The 22,069-nt window shown below is 49.4% G+C and overlaps 1 protein-coding gene across 1 annotated transcript in view; it reads left to right on the top strand.

The window, feature by feature from the left end:
- Positions 1-22,069, top strand: part of LOC119094573 (gamma-aminobutyric acid receptor subunit alpha-6) — a 79,194-nt gene that overhangs the window by 45,624 nt on the left and 11,501 nt on the right. Inside the window, exons 5-10 of the mRNA XM_037217634.1 lie at positions 4,138-4,205; positions 4,488-4,595; positions 5,992-6,107; positions 9,825-9,907; positions 14,391-14,528; positions 15,905-16,057. Coding sequence (XP_037073529.1) covers positions 4,138-4,205; positions 4,488-4,595; positions 5,992-6,107; positions 9,825-9,907; positions 14,391-14,528; positions 15,905-16,057 — 666 coding nt within the window. The remainder of the gene's footprint in view (positions 1-4,137; positions 4,206-4,487; positions 4,596-5,991; positions 6,108-9,824; positions 9,908-14,390; positions 14,529-15,904; positions 16,058-22,069) is intronic.

Here is a 22,069-nt window from a genome sequence, read left to right as displayed (position 1 = left end):
TGTGGTTAGGTGCTGTGGCTGGTACCGGCCAGACAACTAACGGCGCTAATGAGAACGGCAGCCAAATCTTTGTTTCGAAATTAACGTCTGTCAAACCATTCAGTACGACCACTGCATACGTCTGACAAGTGGGGCTTTCTTTCGTACTAAGGTCCTTATAATGCGATGACCTCTTATACTGAATTTATCTTCAGGGATTAGAAAAAGCAGAATTGATCCCTGAACCAAGAACCGTGACCCGTGACCCGTGACCCGTTCCCAGCGGTAATAAATTGAGAAATTCCTCGAAGCAGTGAGAAAATCTTAGAAACACGTGAAACACCTCACTTTAGCAGAAGCGTCTAAGCAATTATTGTCCCAGTGCATTTTGCGTGTGTGCACTTTCGGCGCAGGATTCGGGAACCACGTCAGCTTTGTAATGAATGCCGTGGTTTATGAAAAATCGAAATGTGAGTTTAACGCAATGAAATTCATATCAAGAAAACTGTGTGGTATAAATAGCCATTGCATGATGTGGGATGCGCAAACGTTAGTGGATGCATTTTTTCAGTACAATTTGTTCCACTGCAGGTAGTTTGCTGCAAATGCGGCGTGGATATTCGCTGTCCTCATCACTGCCGCGCCAGTCCCGTCTCCAGAAGCCACCATTTGAGGGACCCGGCCGTGACAGAGCGCGCCAGAGGGCCCCAAACCCAATCATTGAAGCGAGCTGACACCACGAGGGATCACATCGTAGATGTATCAAGCTGCAAGGAGTGTTCAACCACAATAGTGTACTTGACTGGAAACGCATGTACGTCGGTGTTTAACACCTTACATGCAGCACAACTGGTGTGTGAACGTCAGCTCATAATGACCAGAGCCCGCGGCTGGGGTCCGTAAGCTTACAATTAACCTGAGTCATTTTCAAGATGGAGAAGCTGAATACTGCTTCCCCAGCACCTGCCCAGCATAAGGTCAATTACCACCACACATTCTGTCAGTCGCCAGGCAACATTCTCATTCCTGCTCTTCAATCCGCCTGCATTAACCGCAACGCCCCCACCCCCTTCCTGTCCATTAGCGGACGGGTGGCGTCGGACCGCGCCGTGCGCCGGCGCCGCCGCCGCCGCCGCCGCCGCCTCGCCGTCGTCGCCGCCCCGCCGTCTCATCGCCGGTATGTACGCGCACCGCCGCCGCCTCGCCGTCGTCGCCGCGCTGCCGCCTCATGGCCGGTGTGTACGTGCGGCGTGCAGATCCGGGACGCCCGCCGCCACGGGCCGCCGCCGGGCGTTATTGGCCTCGTCGGTAGAGCCCGGCTCGGTGCGGCGCGGCCGGCGATTATCGATCGGCCACGCCGACTCACGACCGGCGTGCACCGCCGCCAGAAGTCGGCAGCGGGGCCGGCGTGGGTCCCCGGGGTCCCCCGGCCGGCGGCGGGACCAGCGGGACCTCTGTCGGCAACCGGGTCGGCGTGGGTCCCCGGGGTCCCCCGGCCAGCAGCGGGACCGGCAAGACCTCGGTCAGCAGCGGGCCGGCGGGACCACGGTCGGTAGCGGGACCGGCGGGACCTCGGTCGGCAGCGGGACCGGCACGCCGTGGGTCCCGGGTCAACCTGCCGGTGCAGCGTCATGACATTCTCCGCGGGGTCCACTGCGTCGCCCGTCGCCGCAGTTGATATGAGCTGATGGGTCGGTTGTCGGCCGAGTTCACTAGTGATTGCATTGGTAGTGTGTGAGCTTTCCGGTTACCGAGGCAACCGTATAAATTATCAAGCTTCGATGAAAATGAAATCGTGCCGAGCAGGTACTTATAGTTCGCCACCACTCTCTTCGACGGGAATGTCTGGCGGGCGTCTGAAATGCCCAGAGAACTGCTTAGTTTTGCAAGTCAAGTTGAAGTTTGCACGGAATCAGGTCTGATGTTAATGTGGACAGACAGTGCTCGGCCGCCGATTGGTTCACCGTTCACTTTGCTTTACAGTCGACTCTTTGCAAACGACAAGGAGAGCGCGAAGGGCGCAGCCAGGTCGCTGGGATGCAATCCTCACACGTTCCTGTGGTATGCCTCTTACCCTCAAATTTTCCACAGAAGTGGCGTCTCCCATAACCTCTGCTGGCCATCCCCGCGCACCCCCACCTGATCTGCGGAATGCGATTTTGCCATTCTAAGACGTCCTCATCCATACTGTAGCACCTCGGTACATTGTACTTGCTCATCAGATGCATGCCTTGTTATCGTTACGTCTCGGGCGCCCGCTGGCGTCCGGCAGGGCCGTAACAACACCTGATCAGACACAGATGTCCAGAAGCCGTGAGCGCGGTGGTGGCTGAGAGCAAGACTTCGGTCACGATTAGTGATCTTAAGGCCATGAATTATTTCCAGATCTAGTGGCGTCGGCTTTTTTGGTTGGGTCGCGGTGTCTGTCGGAAACCGAGTCAGCTGACTCTTACATGTTGCGCAGGATTAGCGAGAGGCACAAGTATTTGGGTGGGATAGACACAAATCTCGCGTGACAGACGAGGACCGGGAAGAGGGGGGGGGGGGGGGGGGGGGGGAGGGGGTGGCGTTCAAGACCCCACCAGTTGCCCTGACACATCAGTGTTCCCCACTCCATATAGCAATGTGAGGCCTTTATAACGTCGCTTATCTGAGTACATCTAGAAGGTCGATAGCTGTCACAATAAGCACTCTGAAATTTGGAGGTTCTGGAAAAATTCTGAAGATCCCTGTTCCGCATCTTTGTATCAAGATCCCTTCCCGTATCACTCTCCCACAGCGACCTGCTCTTCTGCAAGATCGTGCGGTCCTGATATACAGCTCGCACGGCCTGGACACTCAACTCTTCTGCTGCAGTAAGAGTGTGATGATGCAAACACGGCGGTCCGCCATGATACGAGATGGGGGGTGGGGGGGGGGGGGGGGTGGTCGGCTAGGGCAGAAGGGTCTCTGAACTGGCGGCGCATCGCCACCTGTGTGGGAGGTAGCGGATCGCAGGGCGCGGGAAGTGGGGAATCGGTGGAATGGGGATCGGAGATTGCGGGAGGATGGGAATCTGGGAAAAGTAGAGAACCTGAGGTTGCGCAGGGCGGGAGATCGGAGGGTGCGGGAGATGGGAGATCGGAAGGTGGGGGAGATGGGGGATTGAAAGGCGGGGAGATGGAAGATCGGAGGGTGCGAGAGATATTGGATTGGAGGGTGCGAGAGGTGGGAGATCGGGAGGATGCATGAGATGGGGGGTCGGAGGGTGCAGGAGGTGAGAGATCGGAATGTGCGAGAGGAAAGGGAACGGAAGGTGCGCGATACAGGGAATCGGAGGATGCAGAAGGGCTGAAGGGCGTGGGAGGAAGACGGAGCATCGGCGGACCTGCACTGCTCGTTCTGAGCTCTGGGCATGAGCGGAGGTGAAGGCCACAAACGGACGTCAGCCCAGCGTGTCCGTCAGCGACCAGCTGGCTGGGCGCGCTGTGCAGAGCATCGCTGATGAGCCCTCTAGGGCCTCCAGGGCCAGGGTGCGCTGTGAGTCGCCAGAATATTTCGGCGGGACATTTTCAGAGGAAGTCTGGCCGTTTTGAGACAGGTTATGAAATTCCACCACTAACACATGAAGTATCTTAAGATGGATGTGCTGGGAACGATGTACTGGGGTGGCATCATTTTTCATGGTTAGTCCGGCATATCCATATAACCACAGTTATATCTTTTGCTCCACGCCCTTACACCCTGCACCCCCGTCCCTGCCATATCCTTGTTTGTGTGTTGGTTTTTTTGCATCATATTCACTGATCGCGACTGGCACATTTATGGCCTCTGTTACGTGTGGGTGTGCCGCCCGGTATAATATAATATAACACATGTCATATGCTGCCCCGTACTTCGTAACGAGCACCGTTCCGCCCAGAACAACAGCCTCATAAACGGGGGCATAAGCACCGCATGCTCGCTGAGAAACTCGCCGTGGGTGAAATAATAATACCAGCCACAAAATAATCGAGCAATCAGACACATCGCCACGCAACTCTGCGATGTATCCAGAATGTGGAAAGACATTCCACTCTCAGAATGTCTACCAGCATTCTATCTGAGGAGTACTGAGAACTTTTTTGGCCCCCTGGCATATCCTGCTTCGTCTCAAGAATAACCTTTGTATTTTTCCAGGTGCGCCAACAACCATCAGAGTCAACATGGTCATCAAGTCTCTGGGCCCGATATCGGAAAAGGACGAGGTATGTTTGCATGCTGTCAACATGGCTCATAAGTGCGCTAAATCGGTGGCATGCCATTGTTCCAAAAGTGACTGTTGCAAAGAAACATGGTCACAACGTATCTGTTGAATAGATGTATTTTGTGGTAATGTTGCTGCATTCATAACTGACAAATATACGTACAACAACGATTGTTGGGAGCATGCAGCGTTTGAAGAATATTAAAAACATCAACGGTTTACGGTATGAAAGCCCAGGGAATGAAATATCTTGCTCACTTATAGACCGGTTCATGTTTCGCAGGAATTTATCCTCGATTGCTATTTTCGCCAAATCTGGTTTGACAAGAGGCTACAGTTCAACAGCACAGACGTGGATATCCTATCCATGAACTGGTTGTTCCTGGAAAAGGTAAGCATGAACTCGTTGACCTCGCCTTGTCTTGATCAGCTAATTCCCTTGCCTAACCTTACCTAACTTTGCCTTGATCAGCTGCTGTAGTTCACGTGATGAGATCAAATGCACAAGCTCTGTGCTAGAGGCGTTCTCCATCACCTCACATTAAAGGGGGTGGGAATCAAAAACTTTTATTTTTGTTTTTGCTTTCTGGCGGATGAAAAAATGTAGAATCTGCATAGCTCCTTCCGACGCTGGTTGATAACGTGGAGGTTAACACAAATTTGGGTATGGCAAAATGGCAAACCGCTACCGCCTGTACGTCAGTCGGCTTGTTATAATAATTTACTAAGATGCCTATGCATGCTATATAACCTATGCTATATAATATATGTTACAATATATGCTATAACCGCGCTATATAACCACATATCAAACGGTCATCTGAAAACTCATCTAGTAGTCATACTGTATTGCAATACCACAGCGAACTAAAATCCGACCCCAACTCAGGGGGCACATGGACTTGATTATTACGACTTTAGTCCCGAACGACCCAGAATAGTTTTAAGTTGGTTGTGATTCTGAGTTGGAGAGACGTGACCCAGGAGTCCAGAAGCCTTCTGCACGGCTCTGATGGCACCGTCATCTACTCGCGTTGAATGTAGTAAGTTTTTAGCGGTGTGCCAGATGCCAATACGATATTGTCTAAAACGATTGGGTGCACATTGAGCCTAAGCTCGGACCACTAGGCCACTGAGCGCACGCCAGTGGACCGTGTATGCCCAGTCAGCTCCATCAGCTCGGTCTAGAAATTACCAGGTGATATTAACAGCTATCACCATGGCAACAGTCAACTCAACAGCCGTCCCCACTCGCTGGCGCGGGCGCTCCAGAAGCCAGATATGGGCTGAGGCGCGGTAATGAGGTGGCGCGCACCGCATCGCTTGGGTTATTAATGAGAGCAAATAGGCAGATGACATACCAAACAGGCCAATATTGGTTATTTGCTCGATGTCAATTGCACGTTTATCGAGGAAAGAGAGTCGTCATTGACGAGTCTGCTACGCGGAGGTGTGCGCTGTTCTAATTGTGTTTTTTTTCTCAAAGACAGTCCGTTCTGTTATTAAACATATTCTTACATTGCTAATCTGCTTTTGAGCCTTGTAGTGCAACGATTGATGTCCATCCCAAATTCACATATCCGAAGCATTTTTAGATGAATTTTGGCGGAGACCTTTAAAGTGTTACACGACTTCCATTTTTGGGACTTTTCGTTAAAACAAGGTAATTATATTTTGTTGTGTGACTTCTTTAAATGTAACGTGATTCTTTACACACGTTCCACCGGATGGGCTTGCTGCAGTGACTTTTTCATGTGTCTGTCAAATAACAACATTATTTGTGACAGGTGTGGAAACCGGACACATTTTTCCTCAACGGGAAGAAATCATATCTCCATAAAATCACGGTGCCCAACAAGTTTCTGCGCATTAGGAAGAGTGGAGAGCTCACGTACTCCATGAGGTAAGCCACAACATTTTGGCGCGGGGTTATGTGATTTCGTTGTTAGCACATGGCGTGGCAAGACAGCACACAGCTCGATATTAACTCTCGTGCTGATAGGGGGACGGGAGGGTCGATACCGCCCCACCCTTCGCTTTTCGTAACACCTCCCTTTCGAATTCTCACTATCATCTGGTGCAATCATTGCCGTGCTGGGACACGAAAAATGTGTATCTAAACTTTCTGGTTTCTTAGAAATTGTTTTAGCTTCTTTAGGAACACTGCACGGTAATCTACAGCCGGTGCGGTCGGCGGACGGCAGCCAACGAATCCTCCGATCGCACGCGGCGGAGACGTCACTGTTGCATAAATGGGGCATCATGCAGACATACATCATAGAGATGTGTTCAAAACACACAAAAGGACTGTCACAAGTAGCACTTCTATGTAAATTTCCATGGTGCTATGTGGCATGGTTTTGCAAATCGCGTCATGTGCAACTGAAATATTACAATTTTGGGAAAATTTCGCCTTTGACATGATCTCGTGTGATTAACTATTGACCTAGCAGTGCAAGCATGAAACATAAAATGTACATGTAGCATATTGCAAGCCTAGCGGCATAATATTAATTTCCATTCATGAAATATTGTTTGGGGCAAGATCGCTGTCTTTTTCCGTGAGGATTTGTCATGCTTAATTTGGGCATGGCAGGGGCCCTCACCCGCTGTTCGTTTGCGTTATGTAAATCAGAGCGAGTTTTAAATGGAATAGTTAGCCAACCACAAAATACGGCGTCATTTTTTTGCTCTTTTTCTGGCCTTAAGAACCCATGGATCCATGTGGCCGCAAAAGGCTTCATTAATATTGCTAGCTCTTCCGACCCAGAAAAGGCATTGAGTTACTACCTCGATATGGTCGATGACGTCACAGTTCAAGCGAGGTAGACGGAATTGTAGGCTTGGTATGTATGCCCAGAGATGAAAGTTGGGTACGCCACACCAGGTAAACGCGTTTGGAAAACTGGTCTGAGCTCAGAAAAGTCACGTCCTAGGAGAAAGGTCACAACAATCCATTGGAGGAAGGTCAAAGTAATCCATTGGGGGAAGGTCACACCAATCCATTGGAGAAAGGTCAAAACGATCCATTGAAAAATGTGCCGGGTTACGCATGCCTGATTGCTAAACTTTGCCTGAATGTGGAACATAAATAGCTTTGTTAAACTTTGCCTGAATGTGGAACATATATAGCTTAAAACTCCATGGCCACGTTTTTGGTATCATCTAAGGTCAAGGCAATCCTAGATATCAATCAAAGAAAACCTGCACACCCAAAAATACGTACACACTGGTGTAAGAGACTCAGAGCAGAGGTCAAAGAAGCGTCTACTTGCCCACGAGCGCAGGAGAGCCATGTCGGCGTCTATCCATCACGAAAAGTGATTGAAACGCTATCATTTTTTAAAGATCTATTTAGCATTTTTCACACCATGTTAAAAGCATCGACTCTGCGAGCGCTGCAGTCTGAAAGAGAAAAATATGTGTTGGTGGTCTAGACCTTTTTCAGCACCACCATGTTAGGAAACAGTTCAGACAGCGTTTTTCCCCACTAGCTCCCGACGACTTTAGGCTATTTGATATGACAACAGCCATTCATAGAGCTTGCTGTTTATGTTAAAACCATAACCTCGTGTTCCCAATTTGATCTGCTCATATAATTTTTTTTCAGGGAAACGACTTCCCACTTTCAATTAATAATAGTTTTTTAAAGAGCATCTTAGGTGTAAGATATGTAAACGCCTCAATTGTTCATGAAGTCCGAAGGCGAAATAGATATTTGGTAACTGTTTTTAGAAAACAGTCACTTCAAATAAAAAGGAGCTTGCAAACTTGCTACAAAGTTTTTACGCTTTTATGCTTCCTAGAATAATATCGGTAAAGCTGTTTACTGTTGGATTTTTCTTTCATTCATAAGACAAGCTTCCCAAATTGTCGGTCTCTACAGTCATTTGTAAATACTATTGTGCTTCGTGTGCAGCATCTTACGTGGGTTTAACCCTTCGTAGCTTGCACTGCAGAGTGCAGTAACATTTGAGAAGGTCTGGCCGCATAGGTAACACTCTTTCTAGTCAAGACCCTTCGCCAATCCGAGACCATTCATCTATGTGGCACTCACTTTTGCATCGAAAACTTGTCCGCGTAAGGGCGTTGCAATAATTCTCTCGATCTTACAACTTGTCCGCGTAAGGGCGTTGCAATAATTCTCTCGATCTTACAACTTGTCCGCGTAAGGGCGTTGCAATAATTCTCTCGATCTTACAACTTGTCCGCGTAAGGGCGTGGCAATAATTTCCGTAGGGCAATTCGATCTTACAACTTGTCCGCGTAAGGGCGTTGGCAATAATTCTCTCGATCTTACAACTTGTCCCGCGTAAGGGCGTTGGTAATAATTATCTCGATCTTACAACTTGTCCGCGTAAGGGCGTGCAATAATTCTCTCGATCATACAACTTGTCCGCGTAAGGGCGTGGCAATAATTCTCTCGATCTTACAACTTTAGAATACCTTCATATTTACCAAAAAAGCCGCCCCTGAATATCATTGGGCTGCAGATTCTTTGCAAACTATCAGGTAGCCTTTTCTTACGGATCCAAAAAACTGCAGTATGATTTCCGTATGTTTCGAGCTGTCCCGTTTACGTGCAGAACGGTCATGATGAATGGTGTCAGCTGCGACCGTTGCCATGCCTAACGATGGTGGTTAAATGCATGCAAATTTCATTGTAACTTCGTGCCATTGTACTCTTGTCCTGATGATGATACGCACTGTATCTAGACGTTGACGAATGACATTGAAACACACACACACACACACACACACACACATATATATATATATATATATATATATATATATCTCTTCTCCTCTCCTCTCTCTCTCTCTTTCTCTCTACTCTATCTCTCTCTCTCTCTCTCTCTCTCTCTCTCTCTCTCTCTTCTCCTCTCTCTCTCTCTCTCTCTCTCTCTCTCTCTCTCTCTTCTCTCTCTTCTCGCTCTCTCTCTCTCTCTCTCCTTCTCTCTCTCTCTCTCTCTCTCTCTCTCTATCTATCTGTCTATCTATCTATCTATCTATCTATCTATCTATCTACAATCGCATCGTTTTCATTGAGATTCCAACGGAAGTGCTTGCATAAGTCTCCACCATGCTGTATTAAATACCTTAGAACAAGCAAAACAATATTTCGTTGGCCTGCTGCTATTTTTAAGGCGTTTACTCTTATCGAATGATAGAAGCGGGTCCTCTTATTGAGATAAATTGTTAGAATTCCATGAATTCCCTGCATCTTGGAAAATTTCAGGGCGTTCCGAATCTAGGGTTATTTGGATACGATGTTTGATAAGCGAGGGCGACAACAGGTTTTTCATAGCTACGTATGGGTGTGTACAAACATGCGAAGCGACATCACCAAATGCGTGCAGACTCGTCGGTACCATTCACGAAAATAACAAGACTTAAGCACGAAGCTGCATGACTATCAATTGCAGCCCAACTCTCTCCACGGGCTGTGTTCAGTCAAGCTGCTCCAAACATACATGAAAGTGTCTGTGATCGTTAATTTACGAATGCAACAATATCACGGTGCATTTAGCATTGGCAAACCATGTCGACACGAGTTCCGACGGCTGATTGGACACGTACGGCTCAAAACAGCCTGTCTAATGGAGGTCCTGTGTTTCAGGCTAACTATCAAGGGATCGTGCCCAATGCACCTAAAGAAGTTCCCTTTGGATAGCCAACTATGTCCTCTTGAGATTGGATCGTGTGAGTAAATGATTATCCTTCCCTGGCTCTCATTGCTTTTACGGTCACTGTTGAGTAGACTGCGCCGCTGGCAGCTGTGCTAAGCGGCACAGCATATTACCGATGCAGCATTCGACTAATGATTTCGGAGCCGTCTTCTCGCTTTTGCATGCTGCGTGATTGGCGCTGACTCTCCCATTGCAAACATGTTGTCATGGCACACAAATTGCGAAGGAATTGGCTCCGATCGGTCCCTAAAGAGGTGTCGCACTGAGACAGGCTGTGATTGGTTTAATATCACAAAAGCGCCCGTGGTCTGCCAGCGCCGAGTCAGTTCGACATTTAACTCGACAGAAGCGGTGTTCTGGGGTCTCTGGCCTGCGGCTTTGCAGCCGCTTCATATCGGGTCCTGACACTTGGCGCTGTTCGTGGCTGAACATTCTCACAGATGCCTCTACAAATGCAAGACCGCCAGTGCAAAATTTACACCTCTGGAGCGTGATGCACACGGATGCACGGGCACGAGAAGCATGCCTTCACACGGACATTACGTGTTGTGCCCAACGGAGGTGAAAGGCCTTGTAGCGATGGGGGCAGAGTTGCAGAACAACATCTTTCTATCTCATATATAGATCGGAATCGGATGTATCCATTACTGGGCCGGAGGTACTGTGTCCCCGCGCTTACCACGCACCGCCACGCTGTCTGCACACCGTTGAGCTTGATTTGGTTGGGATTAAAGCCCTTTGGTCCAGCGATGATCATTTTAGGACCATGAGATGAAGCAGGACTGAAAGGTGGGGCAAGGCTGCGACCATCTGGTGATCTGCAGGAACCATGAACCAGAGTCCTCCAGGGTCCTCATGGAACCTCCAGGCTTACCTGGCACGGAGACCCTTCGTTGGGGCATATGCGGAGCTTGAGAGGAACTCCAGCCAGGGCGGCGCCGCAGCTGGCTCACGGCTGGCAGCTACAGCCTGTCACGAGACACGGGACGCTGTGAGGGCTCAGAACAAAGCGGCGATGATGCAGGACGGTAGCGTAGACCCTGCGCGCAGTCAGCCGACCGCGGGCAATATGCCACTGAGTTAAAACGACTGCACTCCAGATAGGCAAGCCTGCAATATGGAGGCCGCTGTGGTGCTTATAACTCCCGAAGCATTACAACTCTCTCGGATTTCTGTTGAACCGGACCCCGGGAACCGTGACAGCGGGCGGGCGGCGGCCAGTCACCGAAATATGGCGCGGAACGGTCGGCCGTCAACAAAGATCCCCGGCGCTACGGACGTTCCGTACCAGCTTCTTGTCGCCAAAAAGGTTGGCCGGCGCTCCAGTCGTCGATTTAAAATGAACTCTACAGCAGAGTGGAGGCGGCGGTGGTGTGCCGGCCGGCAAGCTACCTTTCAGCTTTTGTGGCCGCCAGTTATTGTGCTAGTGTCTTGTATTTTAGCAAGGAATGGTAAGGGAATTGCATAGCTGTGTCTGGTCTGCGCCACAGGTGTGAGCCATACGAATGATGAAAACTACGATGTTCTTGAAATTTGTTTATGCGTAGCAATGTCCTGATTTTCACGAGCTTCCTTGCAAAGCAGATTTTACGTGCGTCACCCACAGGAGTGATGCATTTTATCAGCATCTCTGTGACCAGAAAAAAGCGTCGTCCTTCTCGCGAGGCAGAACTTAATTTCAGCTGACATCATTCTTCCGCAGCAAGCGATATTGAACGCCCGGCTGTATCTATGACGTAAGCGAGATAAGCAATGCTGAAACCATGCGGAAAGAGGAACAATCCACCTCAGGGGATTATGGCCATGCACTACATCCAAAGCGAGGTGTAGGTGTATGTTTGAGGCCACTCTTGACACAGGTCAGGTTCAACTAGTATGGGCGCAGTCTCAAGCACCGCTGCTAGTGCATAGTAATTTGGCTCACGACGATAGAACTATACATAAATATTGTGCGGCAATAGTACTCGACACACACATTGTGATAAAAAAAAATGGTCAGAGCGAATGCAGTATGGACAGAAACATCATCACAGCCTGGTTTGTGTGACACGAAGCCAAACTAATAAGTTTTAGTTCCTAAATATTACGTGGCAAAAGAAACATTGCTTTCAGCACAGCTCTCACAACTCTTAGCTTGAGGGCTGGCGATGCGGAAGGAGGCAATCCATGTCACCGTTTAGCCTTTGCCTGGTTATGCGCGACCTTAAAGTCTTTTTCTAGCTGACCTAGCGGAAGTGGAAGACGGCGAGACGTGACCTGGATGAAGCAAAGGCGTCAAGAGGGAGGATCAGGAGTACGTCCCGTTGGAGAGAAGGGTGAATGGTGAGTCAGAGATCCGTACGTAAGGAGGGGTGGATAGTTGAAGGCTGTGAAAAGGGGAGACGGAGGCTCGCCAAGAGAGTGGCGGAGTGACAGTGCAATGAAGTGGCACTGTAGCGAAGTGACAGTGAAACAGTGACAGTGTGACGGAGTGACGGTGTGGCGGAGTGGCATATTGGTGGAGTCGCATAGTGATAGAGTGACACAGAAACGGAGTGACTGCTTAAAACAATAGTTGAGGAGTGGTTTGTAGAACATTCTCAAGTGTATAGACGGAGGTACAAAGGCCCCAACATCTGGAGCAGCAAATAAACCAAGAAATGAGGGCATGATGGCGATTTCGGAATCCTAGGGACGGTTTTGGGGCGAAACAACGTAAATAGAATGAAACCCGTAAACAGGGATCTGACAAACGAAGAGAAGGCATCATGTCGTGACGGGATATGCAAGCCAATATGGCGACGGTGAAACGGGCGGACAAACAGACAACGAGCGAGGGAGATTTGCGGACAGAGAACTGTTTCAGAAAAAGCGCTGACCGAGCGGCAGTGCCTGCCATTTCGAGAAATGTTTAAATGCATACCGCGCAAGGCGGCTAAGACTACACAAGCTGCCAAGACCGGGAAACTGAGGGGAAGAACGTGAGAATATGTGGAAGGATAGACGCACCCTGGCCTGCCCTGAGTGTTAAATGTCACGCGTTAGGGCTGAGCAAGCAAAATAAATGGGTGCCAGCACCACAAATTGGGCATGGAGAACCATATGCTGCACCTCGTGATAAATGACGGATCGATTCAATATCCATGCCACGTGGGTCACACCAGACGGACCGTGAAGCCCGCGGGCTAACTACCCGAGAAAAGTCAGCCGATAGGCCGGCGCTCCACGCTCGTTTCATTTTCATTTCTATATATTATCTCTGTTACGGCCCTACCGGGAATACGGCCGGCACTGGTGAAGGTGAAGCCACTTGCTATTCAATTTCACCCTAGCTTTTCACGAGCTCAAATGCAGCGGTTCAGAATTCCCTGGTCCTCACTAAAACGAAGTCAGCAGACGAGAAGTGACACAAGCGGAAACAATGGGGGAAAGACGCGTTGAATTAAATCTACGTTCGTCAGATCGAGTGTTAAGTTTTAAAATATGCTGAAGTCGGCCTAAAGAGGCCACCAGGGCTGACTACAAGTGGCTCCATGACGAGGCCGTGTGTTAAGGCCAGGAGGGCCGTGACGTGAACAGCAGGAGGGCGGGCAGCTCTATCCCCCGACTGCGTGACATGCTCACACGGGTATTCGTCACAGGCGCATCAGGCATCAACCTAGTCCGGCTTGGACTAAGCCAGAGTCCGTTCCTTCATAGAACTGGTGGGGCCAGTTCAGCTTGACTCGTCACCTGAAATAAAACTTAAAGTGACTTTAAAAATAACCATGCACTATATTTCGTGGGGGGTCCGCTGCACATTGATAATATTTGTAATGTTAATGCAATGAGACATGAATCATTCCGTTTTGCTTGCCGGCTTCATCGTATTACGAAGCATGGTCGTTGTTGTGTAAAACACAATCGAAAAGCTTAAGGAAAAATAAGGTCTTGCTTCGTAATGCATACATAATGCGTACTCATTATAGGTGTTAAATGCACACGAATACACCAAACATGGCTGTTGGAAAAATGAAATTAGTTGCATTTTCCAAGAGGGCGAACGGACCAACGGTGCCCCTTACCTCTCCCCTCCAGAGGCCAAGCAGACCCCTCTGTTGACCAAGCTGGCTCTCTGGGACTGAAGGCTGCAGTGGGTCCCCAAAGCACGGTATCAGAAGGCTCCTCTGTTTAGGAGAGAGTAAGGCACCTGAAGGCATCTTGCTCGCCCCGAAGAAGTATTTAGAGCGAAATCAGAATATGTAAAGAATTGGCGTACTCTCAATATTGAATGTGGCTGAATACGCGCTTTCAGGGGAGACCTGCGCAGTGGTTTGCATGAGCGTTCATACCCTCTGCTGGCCTGTAGGTTGCCCGCTGCTTGTCTCGCAATGAAAGGAAACGAACGACTACTCACTCAAACATTCCAACTCACCATCCGCGCTACCCTAAACTCGTCCATCTTACCTGGGTCGTCCACTGGGATGAACGAGCCCAGCAGCGTTGTCAGTACGGCATACTGGGGCACGCCGTTTCAGATGGATACACGACGAGGGACGTCATCTACCGCTGGGACCACGGCGTGTCGGTGTCCATCAAAGGTGACGTCAGCCTGGCTCAATATCACATCAGAAACATCACGCCGTTCGAGAGCATCGCGCCTACGATGCGAGGCGGTGAGTGCGAGGCGGTGAGCCTGGTGAGCCTGGCGTACTGAGGTGCACTTGCGCGATCGTTGAAGGCATTGGCGTTCTGCCGCGACGGTAATGTGCTGAGGTAAACATGGTTCGAATCCTCAGCATTTATGCAGGGTAAATCATTAATGCTTTATCGGTAGCGAACTTGTTGTGTCATACAACAGCAGGTGTAAGTCTCGCAATAACCCGGGGGGAAAGGAGGGAGAGGAGAGGTGGACACCCCCACTTTTCGTGACATTTTTTGGTTGAACATCGCCAGAGCGCTTTAATTCTGATTAACAAAGGTGCCGCCCAACCACTACACTTCGTGACAGACAACACACCTTTTTATTTCCTTGCTAACGTCAGAAGTCTCTCCTCTATCATACCGATAGCATGTTGCAAATGACCGAGGTCCCAGCAAATATGAAAAAAATCGGGCCTTAAGGCACTCAGGAGACAATTTCCAGCCAGTAGGAGACCTAGATGGCCGACCTCAGGCCCTAATGGTCGGCAGGAGACCACAGATGGTCGAAAGGAGTCTCCATCAGATGGATAAGAGGAAGCATGAAAAGAACAAGAAACCCTGCCTGTTTAAGAGGAGGCCTTGATTACCCTAATTACCGATCACTGGGGCAGTCGGATGTCTTATTTAATGGCATACGTATGCCTAAGTGAGAGGCTCTTTTGAGAGCAAGGTGGATAAAATAAAAACAAATTTTTACATAGGGGATGGGACGCAAGCCCTCTAAATTTGTCAGTTCCTTTGGAAAAAAATTGATGGAACCGCCCCAGCTGCTGGGTGTTTGATTGCATCACGCCGTATTCATTTCAGAGGTCTTGTAATTTGTCCAGGTCGTGCCAGCCAAAGAACTACAAACTATACATCAACGGCACGGGCGCGCCGTCCTGTCTATTGTAAACAAATTTTTGTGGCAAAAGTAATTGTTTTTTTGTAATACGTTTATCCCAGATCCAAACAACAAAATTGTCGCAAATACATCGACGTCTTCTTTTAAATTAGGCGCGAACATGACCAAATATTCGCCAGCCATTTGGCAAGCGCACGATCAATGGACTGGCTCTCGAATTATTCATCAGCGAATTTTGTCTGTTTGATTATCATGAAGTGTAGACCTTCCAACGCCTTGATAAATACTGTTGAAGTGTAACGACTGACGGCTGTCACATCTGTTATCGTTCACTCGCACCGCGCCGCACAAGGCGTCTTACTGGAACAAGAGTATCCTCCAATCTAAAGCAGCCTCACGTCGTCCAATCACACCCCGACGCGTGCGCCAGGCGTGTGCGTATGAACCATGTGGAGCCGTCTGGAAGGATGCCTCACCGCTACAGCCAACACCATCTGCCCCCAGAGGAGAAGTCCACGCTGGTGGTGCACTTCCACCTGAAGCGGCTCACCGGCTACTTCTTGCTGCAAGTGTACATCCCCTGTGTGCTGATCGTCAGCTGTTCCTGGGTCAGCTTCTGGATCACCAAGCGCGACGTCCCCGGAAGGGTCAGCCTTGGTGAGGACACGGCAGATAGGTGCCGTGAGGACACGGCAGTGTCAGTCTCGGTGAGGACACGGCAGGGTTATCCTCAGTGAAGACGCGGCAAGGCCAGCTTCGGTGGGGACACGACAGGGCCAGTCTTTATGAGGGCACGGCAGGGTCAGCTTCTATGGGGACACGGTAGTTCTCTCAGTAGGGCTCTTAGAAGGGCTCTCACTTGCGCGGGCCAGACTGCCTGATCAGGCGTGGGAAGAAGGCGCGGACAGCTCCGACAAAGCCTGGGTGGTCCAAGCGACTGCTGGGCTGGTCTGATGCATTCACCCTCCACCCTCAGCACTGCCATACGCGGTCATGCCATCTCTGACATTTCTCCTCCACCCACACCCACAGACGGTCAAACTCTGGCACCCTCTTCACCCGTCTCCCACGCCCGACCTTTGATTGTTCATGCTGCGTTCACTGATGGCACTGGCGAGTCTGCCGGATACTCGTACCGATCCTGCGAGGCTCGCCTCCAGGCGCATCCATCATGTCGGCCCGGGAGCTAGCGTCCCGCGCTCTTAATGGCACAGGCGCTAGCTACTCCCGTCCGGGCCGCGCAGAAGAGAGCGTGTCACCGCCTGTATGCCGTGCCTGCTCTTTCCCCTTCCCTCGACCCATCTAGCGGCGTGGTTGTTTTGCCGGCTGGCTGGGAGCCGACTATATATGGACAGAGGGTAACTGTGTGGGTGGTGGCCCTTTGCGCCTTCGTTTGGTTACTATCTTAAACCGATTGGTACTGTCGAAGGCTGAACGAAAAGGCCACGACAAATTAGATAGTTATTGTTTTTGTTGTCGATTGAAGATTGATATAAGATTGATGGATTGGTTGAAATTGAAGTAATGATTTATTGGTATTAGTTTATGAAAAAAATGAAATTTGCTAAGTAATAATACGAAAGCTGTCAGGTGATGTATGCAAGAATATGAGACTTGATCAATAATGCGAGTAGTATGGTCTGGCTGCTTCCGAAGCGAATTTTGCGGCGGATTTTTGCTTGCTGTGAAGGGAGGCCAGCTTGTTTAAGAAGTACAAACATGCCGTAAGATGACTGGAAAATTTAAGTGCGATAGCATCAAGTGTTATCAAACTACCTCGTTATTCTCTGTGCAAAAAAAAGTAAATTGCACGCTTTGACGTTTTTGCCGTTTCCAATATAATCATTTATTGGTTTAGAAGGATGGCGTGTAAAGACCCGCGGCTTGCAATTTGCAAACTGTACTGCTTGCCTTTGGACTTGTAGTGTCCGTGTGTCGAAAACAGTATCCATCCCAGTGTAGTCGCTAGTTTACTTGAAGTTAAGCACTTGAAGTAAGCCCTTACACATTGGGTGGAATTTGTGCGTTTGTGGTCGTTTCCGGCAGTTAAGCTCCCAAGAGCCAACAGTGGGCCTCCCTTGGGCACCCAAGAGCTCAAGGGAGGCCCAGAGTTAGAAAACATTTTGCTCGGTTGGAGGCGTGAATCAGAGACTTCGTGTTAAAATTCCAGGCATTCTAATAAACTTCATTTGCCGGAATGTCAATTCGTTGCTGAACGTTAAGAAAGCCAGTGCGCTGTTATTCAAACATGCCGTTTCAGAAATAGTACCGAGGCATGCCCACAAATGCCGTGTCCCACTGACAAACAGGGAACTATTTTCTCTTGCGTATATTGCTGAAGTCTTTGTGCAAGATATGATACACAAGACCTAACAAGACTTTGAAGACTTAACACGCAACACGGCATTGACATAAATAGGCCCCAGCACCTGCGATGTACATATGGCTGGCTGGATGTAATTAGATTCGTGTCAACTTCGCAGTGCATCGATCTTTGCTCGGAAGCGGGACACCATGTTGTGCATAACACAGTGCAATGCCGCGGCCAGCCGCTTGGTCAGCCGATGCGGCTGCCTAGCCCCGGAGGCCACAGGCGGTCGCGCGCGCTCGGCGGCAAGCCTGCTTCACCCGGCCGCTTATAATCGTATCGTGCGAAATGAAGGGCCAGACCACGTGGGACGCCCTCCTCATTACTGCAAATCGGCGCGGCTTTATTCGATTACGGAATCTATCAGTGGCGGTGAAATGGCCATCGTCCTGGACGTCCGGCGTTCCTAACGACGAACGTGTCACGGCTTTGGTTCCAAGCGTCGACCAGCGTGAGACATCCTCACCTCCATTGTGATCCGGTGTACATATGCCCGCAGGCGAATTGGGCGATTTTCCTTTCAGAACTTCACCGAGGCTGAAGTCAGCTGAATTTCCTGGTTGCTATGGGCACGAAAACTAAACCCAAACGTGGAAGCGTTTGACAAATGCGACCAAAATCGCTTCCGCGCAGGCTGGTTACAGGTTGGATCACAGGCTGGTTACAGGCTGGACACAGGCTGGTTACAGGCCGGATCACGGGCTGGTTACAGGCTGGATCACAGGCTGGTTACAGGCTGGATCACAGGCTGGTTACGTGGGCAATGCCCCAAAGGCACAGCGTCAGCCGTGATTTAAATCGAGGCCGCCAGCCACCGACTCTCCATCTCCGCCGCTCGCTGACGTCCATAATTGGCTCCGACTTCCCGCGGGGCGGGGCCACCGCATCTGGTGTTTTAAATCTGATGCGTGTTCGCATGATCCCCCTTGGGCTGCTTGTAGCTTGTAGGCGACATCTGACGACCCACCATCTGAACATGGGCTCATTATTTAAAACGGCAGCATGAATGCATTTGGATGCATCTCACTGTCCAAGATATGCACAGCGAAGGATTAGACCATGCACTGCACTGTGCTGTACTGAATTGAAGCTGTTGCACGTTACATTGTATGCGTTTGCGATATGATAATGCTCACTTTATCTGCCGTAAATCAGATGGCCCGTTATTATTCAATTTTCAACTTTAACGGTGATTTAGTCACTTCAGTCTCCAAAACTATGTTAGTCGTGGCCTTTCATTTTGTAAAGACGGCCAGCACGGCTGGGAACAGAAAATCTTTTAGGGATTTCTGGTGAGCTTGGCTGGTGGGTTGCCGTAAATCTGATGGTATCTTTTAACGTCGTTAAAATTCCCGACCTTTGGTGCCGATAAAACGAAAAGGCTGTAGCTGGGAGATTTCCATGCTATGCATAATTCCGGAGCCGTGACATTCCTGCTAACCGCCGTTGTTTGTTCATGGCTCTGCTTCCTAGCACTGTGGATGACAAGGTAATGGATACTGCTTGCCGTGTTCGTAATCTCATTTTCCTTATCGTCGATCTTACTCGAACCCAGACGTCATCACGAGATTCACCAATATGATCGAGAAGGCTCAGCCAGGCGATTCATGTATCAGCAGGGACATGAACTTTCCAGCCAGTTGATGACATAATCGCACATGCTGGGCGCTATCATTTACTGGACATGCTGGGCGCTATCATGAACTGGACATGCTGGGTGCTATCATTAATCGTTGCGGCCGCAGTTAGTATTTTCGTAAGTAAGGGGCCCAGAGCTCGGCAATTACACATCACTCTTATCTGTCGTGAGCCCTTAATGGTGAAAACGACAAATCTGTGCCTCAAGGAGGGTGCCGGACCTCTGTTGGCTGACCTCTGGACTTCTGTTGGCTGACATCCGGGCCTCTGGTAGTTACTAATATGCCGGCGATGTTATGCTCATCGCGCTTAACTTGAAGCAATATCCATTTTTGCGTTTTACTTGCCGTGCAAAGGCATTGGCATCGACCGAAATTGGAGTAAACACTGGACAGCTATTTTCTGCATTGGTACGTCGAGTATGAACATGGTAAGTTAAAGTTTATTTAGCGCCCCTTTTTAGCTGGTTTTGATCTTTCACTTGCCCTTTTTCTTGATATCGTAGTAAGTCCATTTTATATCATGCATCTGGCAGCCGCCTGCTACGGTCATAGCACTATCCGTAAAAAAAATCAAGGGACTTTAGGTAAAAGCATTGAAACCGGTTCAATGTCAGCACGAAAGCGCTCAGATTTGTCCTTTGTGCCGCAGCGCAGGGCACAAAATAGATCGCTTGTATATTCTGCTAGTTCAGTGTTTGTATTGAGCCAGCACAGAGTGCGCATCTTTGTCATGCATAAATATCGCCGAACAATCGTCGATGCGCTACAAAATCTGTCTGTTCTAATGCTGTTTTCTCCCAGTGGGCGGGGGATACGTTCCAGGCCAATTTCAAACATTTGATTGACAGGCATGCCCCAGAGTGGGAAGTCCACATCCCCGGCCCGACCGCTCCCCCTGTGTCAGATCGACCTGGTGGCACAGCGCTGTACAATTTGACCTTATTGCACGGCGCTGTGGCCTTCGACCTGATGGCACAGCGCTGTACCCTTCGACCTGATGGCACAGCGCTGTACCCCTCATCATACTGACGCGGTGCCATGGCAGCTCGATGGTCCGAAGCTGGCAGCCATGCCATGTGGCAGCCGCGAAGATATCTGATGATGCCTCGAGGCCCGGAACTTGCATGGCGTTGTCTGTGGCATCGTCGTTGGCAAGCAGCATCGGCAACAGAGCTTCCAGATGAGCTAGTTCACCAAGCCACCAATTCTTATATTGGATCGTGAAGAAAACCTCTGATCAGGACTTGCAGCCATGCCGATCGGCACACGAGACCACCGCGTAGCACTAACACGCGCTCTGGTGGAGGTTAAATGGGCCTCACAATGAATAGTTTTCAGCATCCATTTCAAACGCCGCGGCATACCCATGGCAAACTATACATAGCTGCTAGCAGCCGAAAAGCCGATTTTTAACATACAGTTTGCGTACATCTTGCAAAGCCACTGACTCATTTCACGGCAAATTCAGGCCATGGCTGTATGCGAAGGCTTTTCCTAGGGAATCGCTCAATCTAATGAAACGACGGAGTGTTGGACAACGCCATCCGCGTTTGAGATATTTTCTTAGACAAGACGTCAATTAGATTTGGTAGTACAACTAACTGCATTGGCTTTGGGTCAGGCATGAGGCTAGACCAAAGCTAAAACCAATCAGCGTTTTTTACTGGAAAACTTGCTTTATGAGGTAAATTTTGACGCTCAATTGCGGCCTCTTGATCCGAGGGACGTCAACATACATCATATTTGTATTGCATCAAGGTCAGTTGAAGCTGCCGGCCTAAGATAACCCATTGATCCTTGTGATGTTAGGAACATATGGCCCAGGGTAATCCGTGACCGTGAAGGTGAAATTAACAAGGAAACAAGAATAAAACATCACCATGACCTCCTGAAAGTGCAATAAGGCCACGGACCTGAAATAAGCGCCCGTGACCTTTTGCTTAGAACAGGGATCTACGCTAAAGGAGAGTGCATGAGAGGATCAGAGTTGGCTTCGGATGCGGGCGAAGAGTCCGACTTTGTTTAAGCCTATTTGACCCAAAGTTCATGACGTAGTAATCCCAAGCCTTGGCATATTTGAGTCCATACAGCGACTCTGTGAATACTACTTACTCTGTGAACTTGCTGTCTCTAGCTCTCTTTGTTTTTGAGATATTGGGAGGTCAAGGTGCCCCCTCCTACATCCGAGCGACTAGCATTCGTCCGGCTGCCCGAGCGCGTGATCATATGTGTCTGCTTCACCAATCAGGAACTCGTGTATGCCTAAAACATGCGCTTAACACAGGCTGAGTATGTAATCACGTAATGGTATCCTATACACAAATTTAACGCTTCAGTGTACAAGAGAAAGTTACATCCTCTCTGCCTCACGTAACCCATGCGGTTACACCGAGCTGATGTCATGTCCCACACTTCCATTTGTGCATTTTGCGAGCACCCACGTTCACTTGAGGCACATGTAATACATGTCTGGGCGAACTTCTTTTTCTTTTATAGCCCGTTTTTCGGCGATTTTCACGACTCGGGTTCCCATGTATTTTGAGAAATTGACACACATGATCTGGGTCAGGATCGAGGGCCATTCATCAGGGTCATTAGGACCATTCCGTGACATGGCTGTGAACTGGACAATGTTTGTGACATTTCAGCCGAGGACCGGCT

Source organism: Pollicipes pollicipes, unplaced genomic scaffold (genome assembly GCF_011947565.3).
Source record: "Pollicipes pollicipes isolate AB1234 unplaced genomic scaffold, Ppol_2.1 Scaffold_4002;HRSCAF=4701_pilon_pilon_pilon, whole genome shotgun sequence".
In the NCBI taxonomy this organism is placed as follows: Eukaryota; Metazoa; Arthropoda; class Thecostraca; order Pollicipedomorpha; family Pollicipedidae; genus Pollicipes; species Pollicipes pollicipes.
The sequence above is the reverse complement of the archived record's forward strand: the minus strand, read 5'-3'. Positions and strand labels throughout refer to the sequence as shown.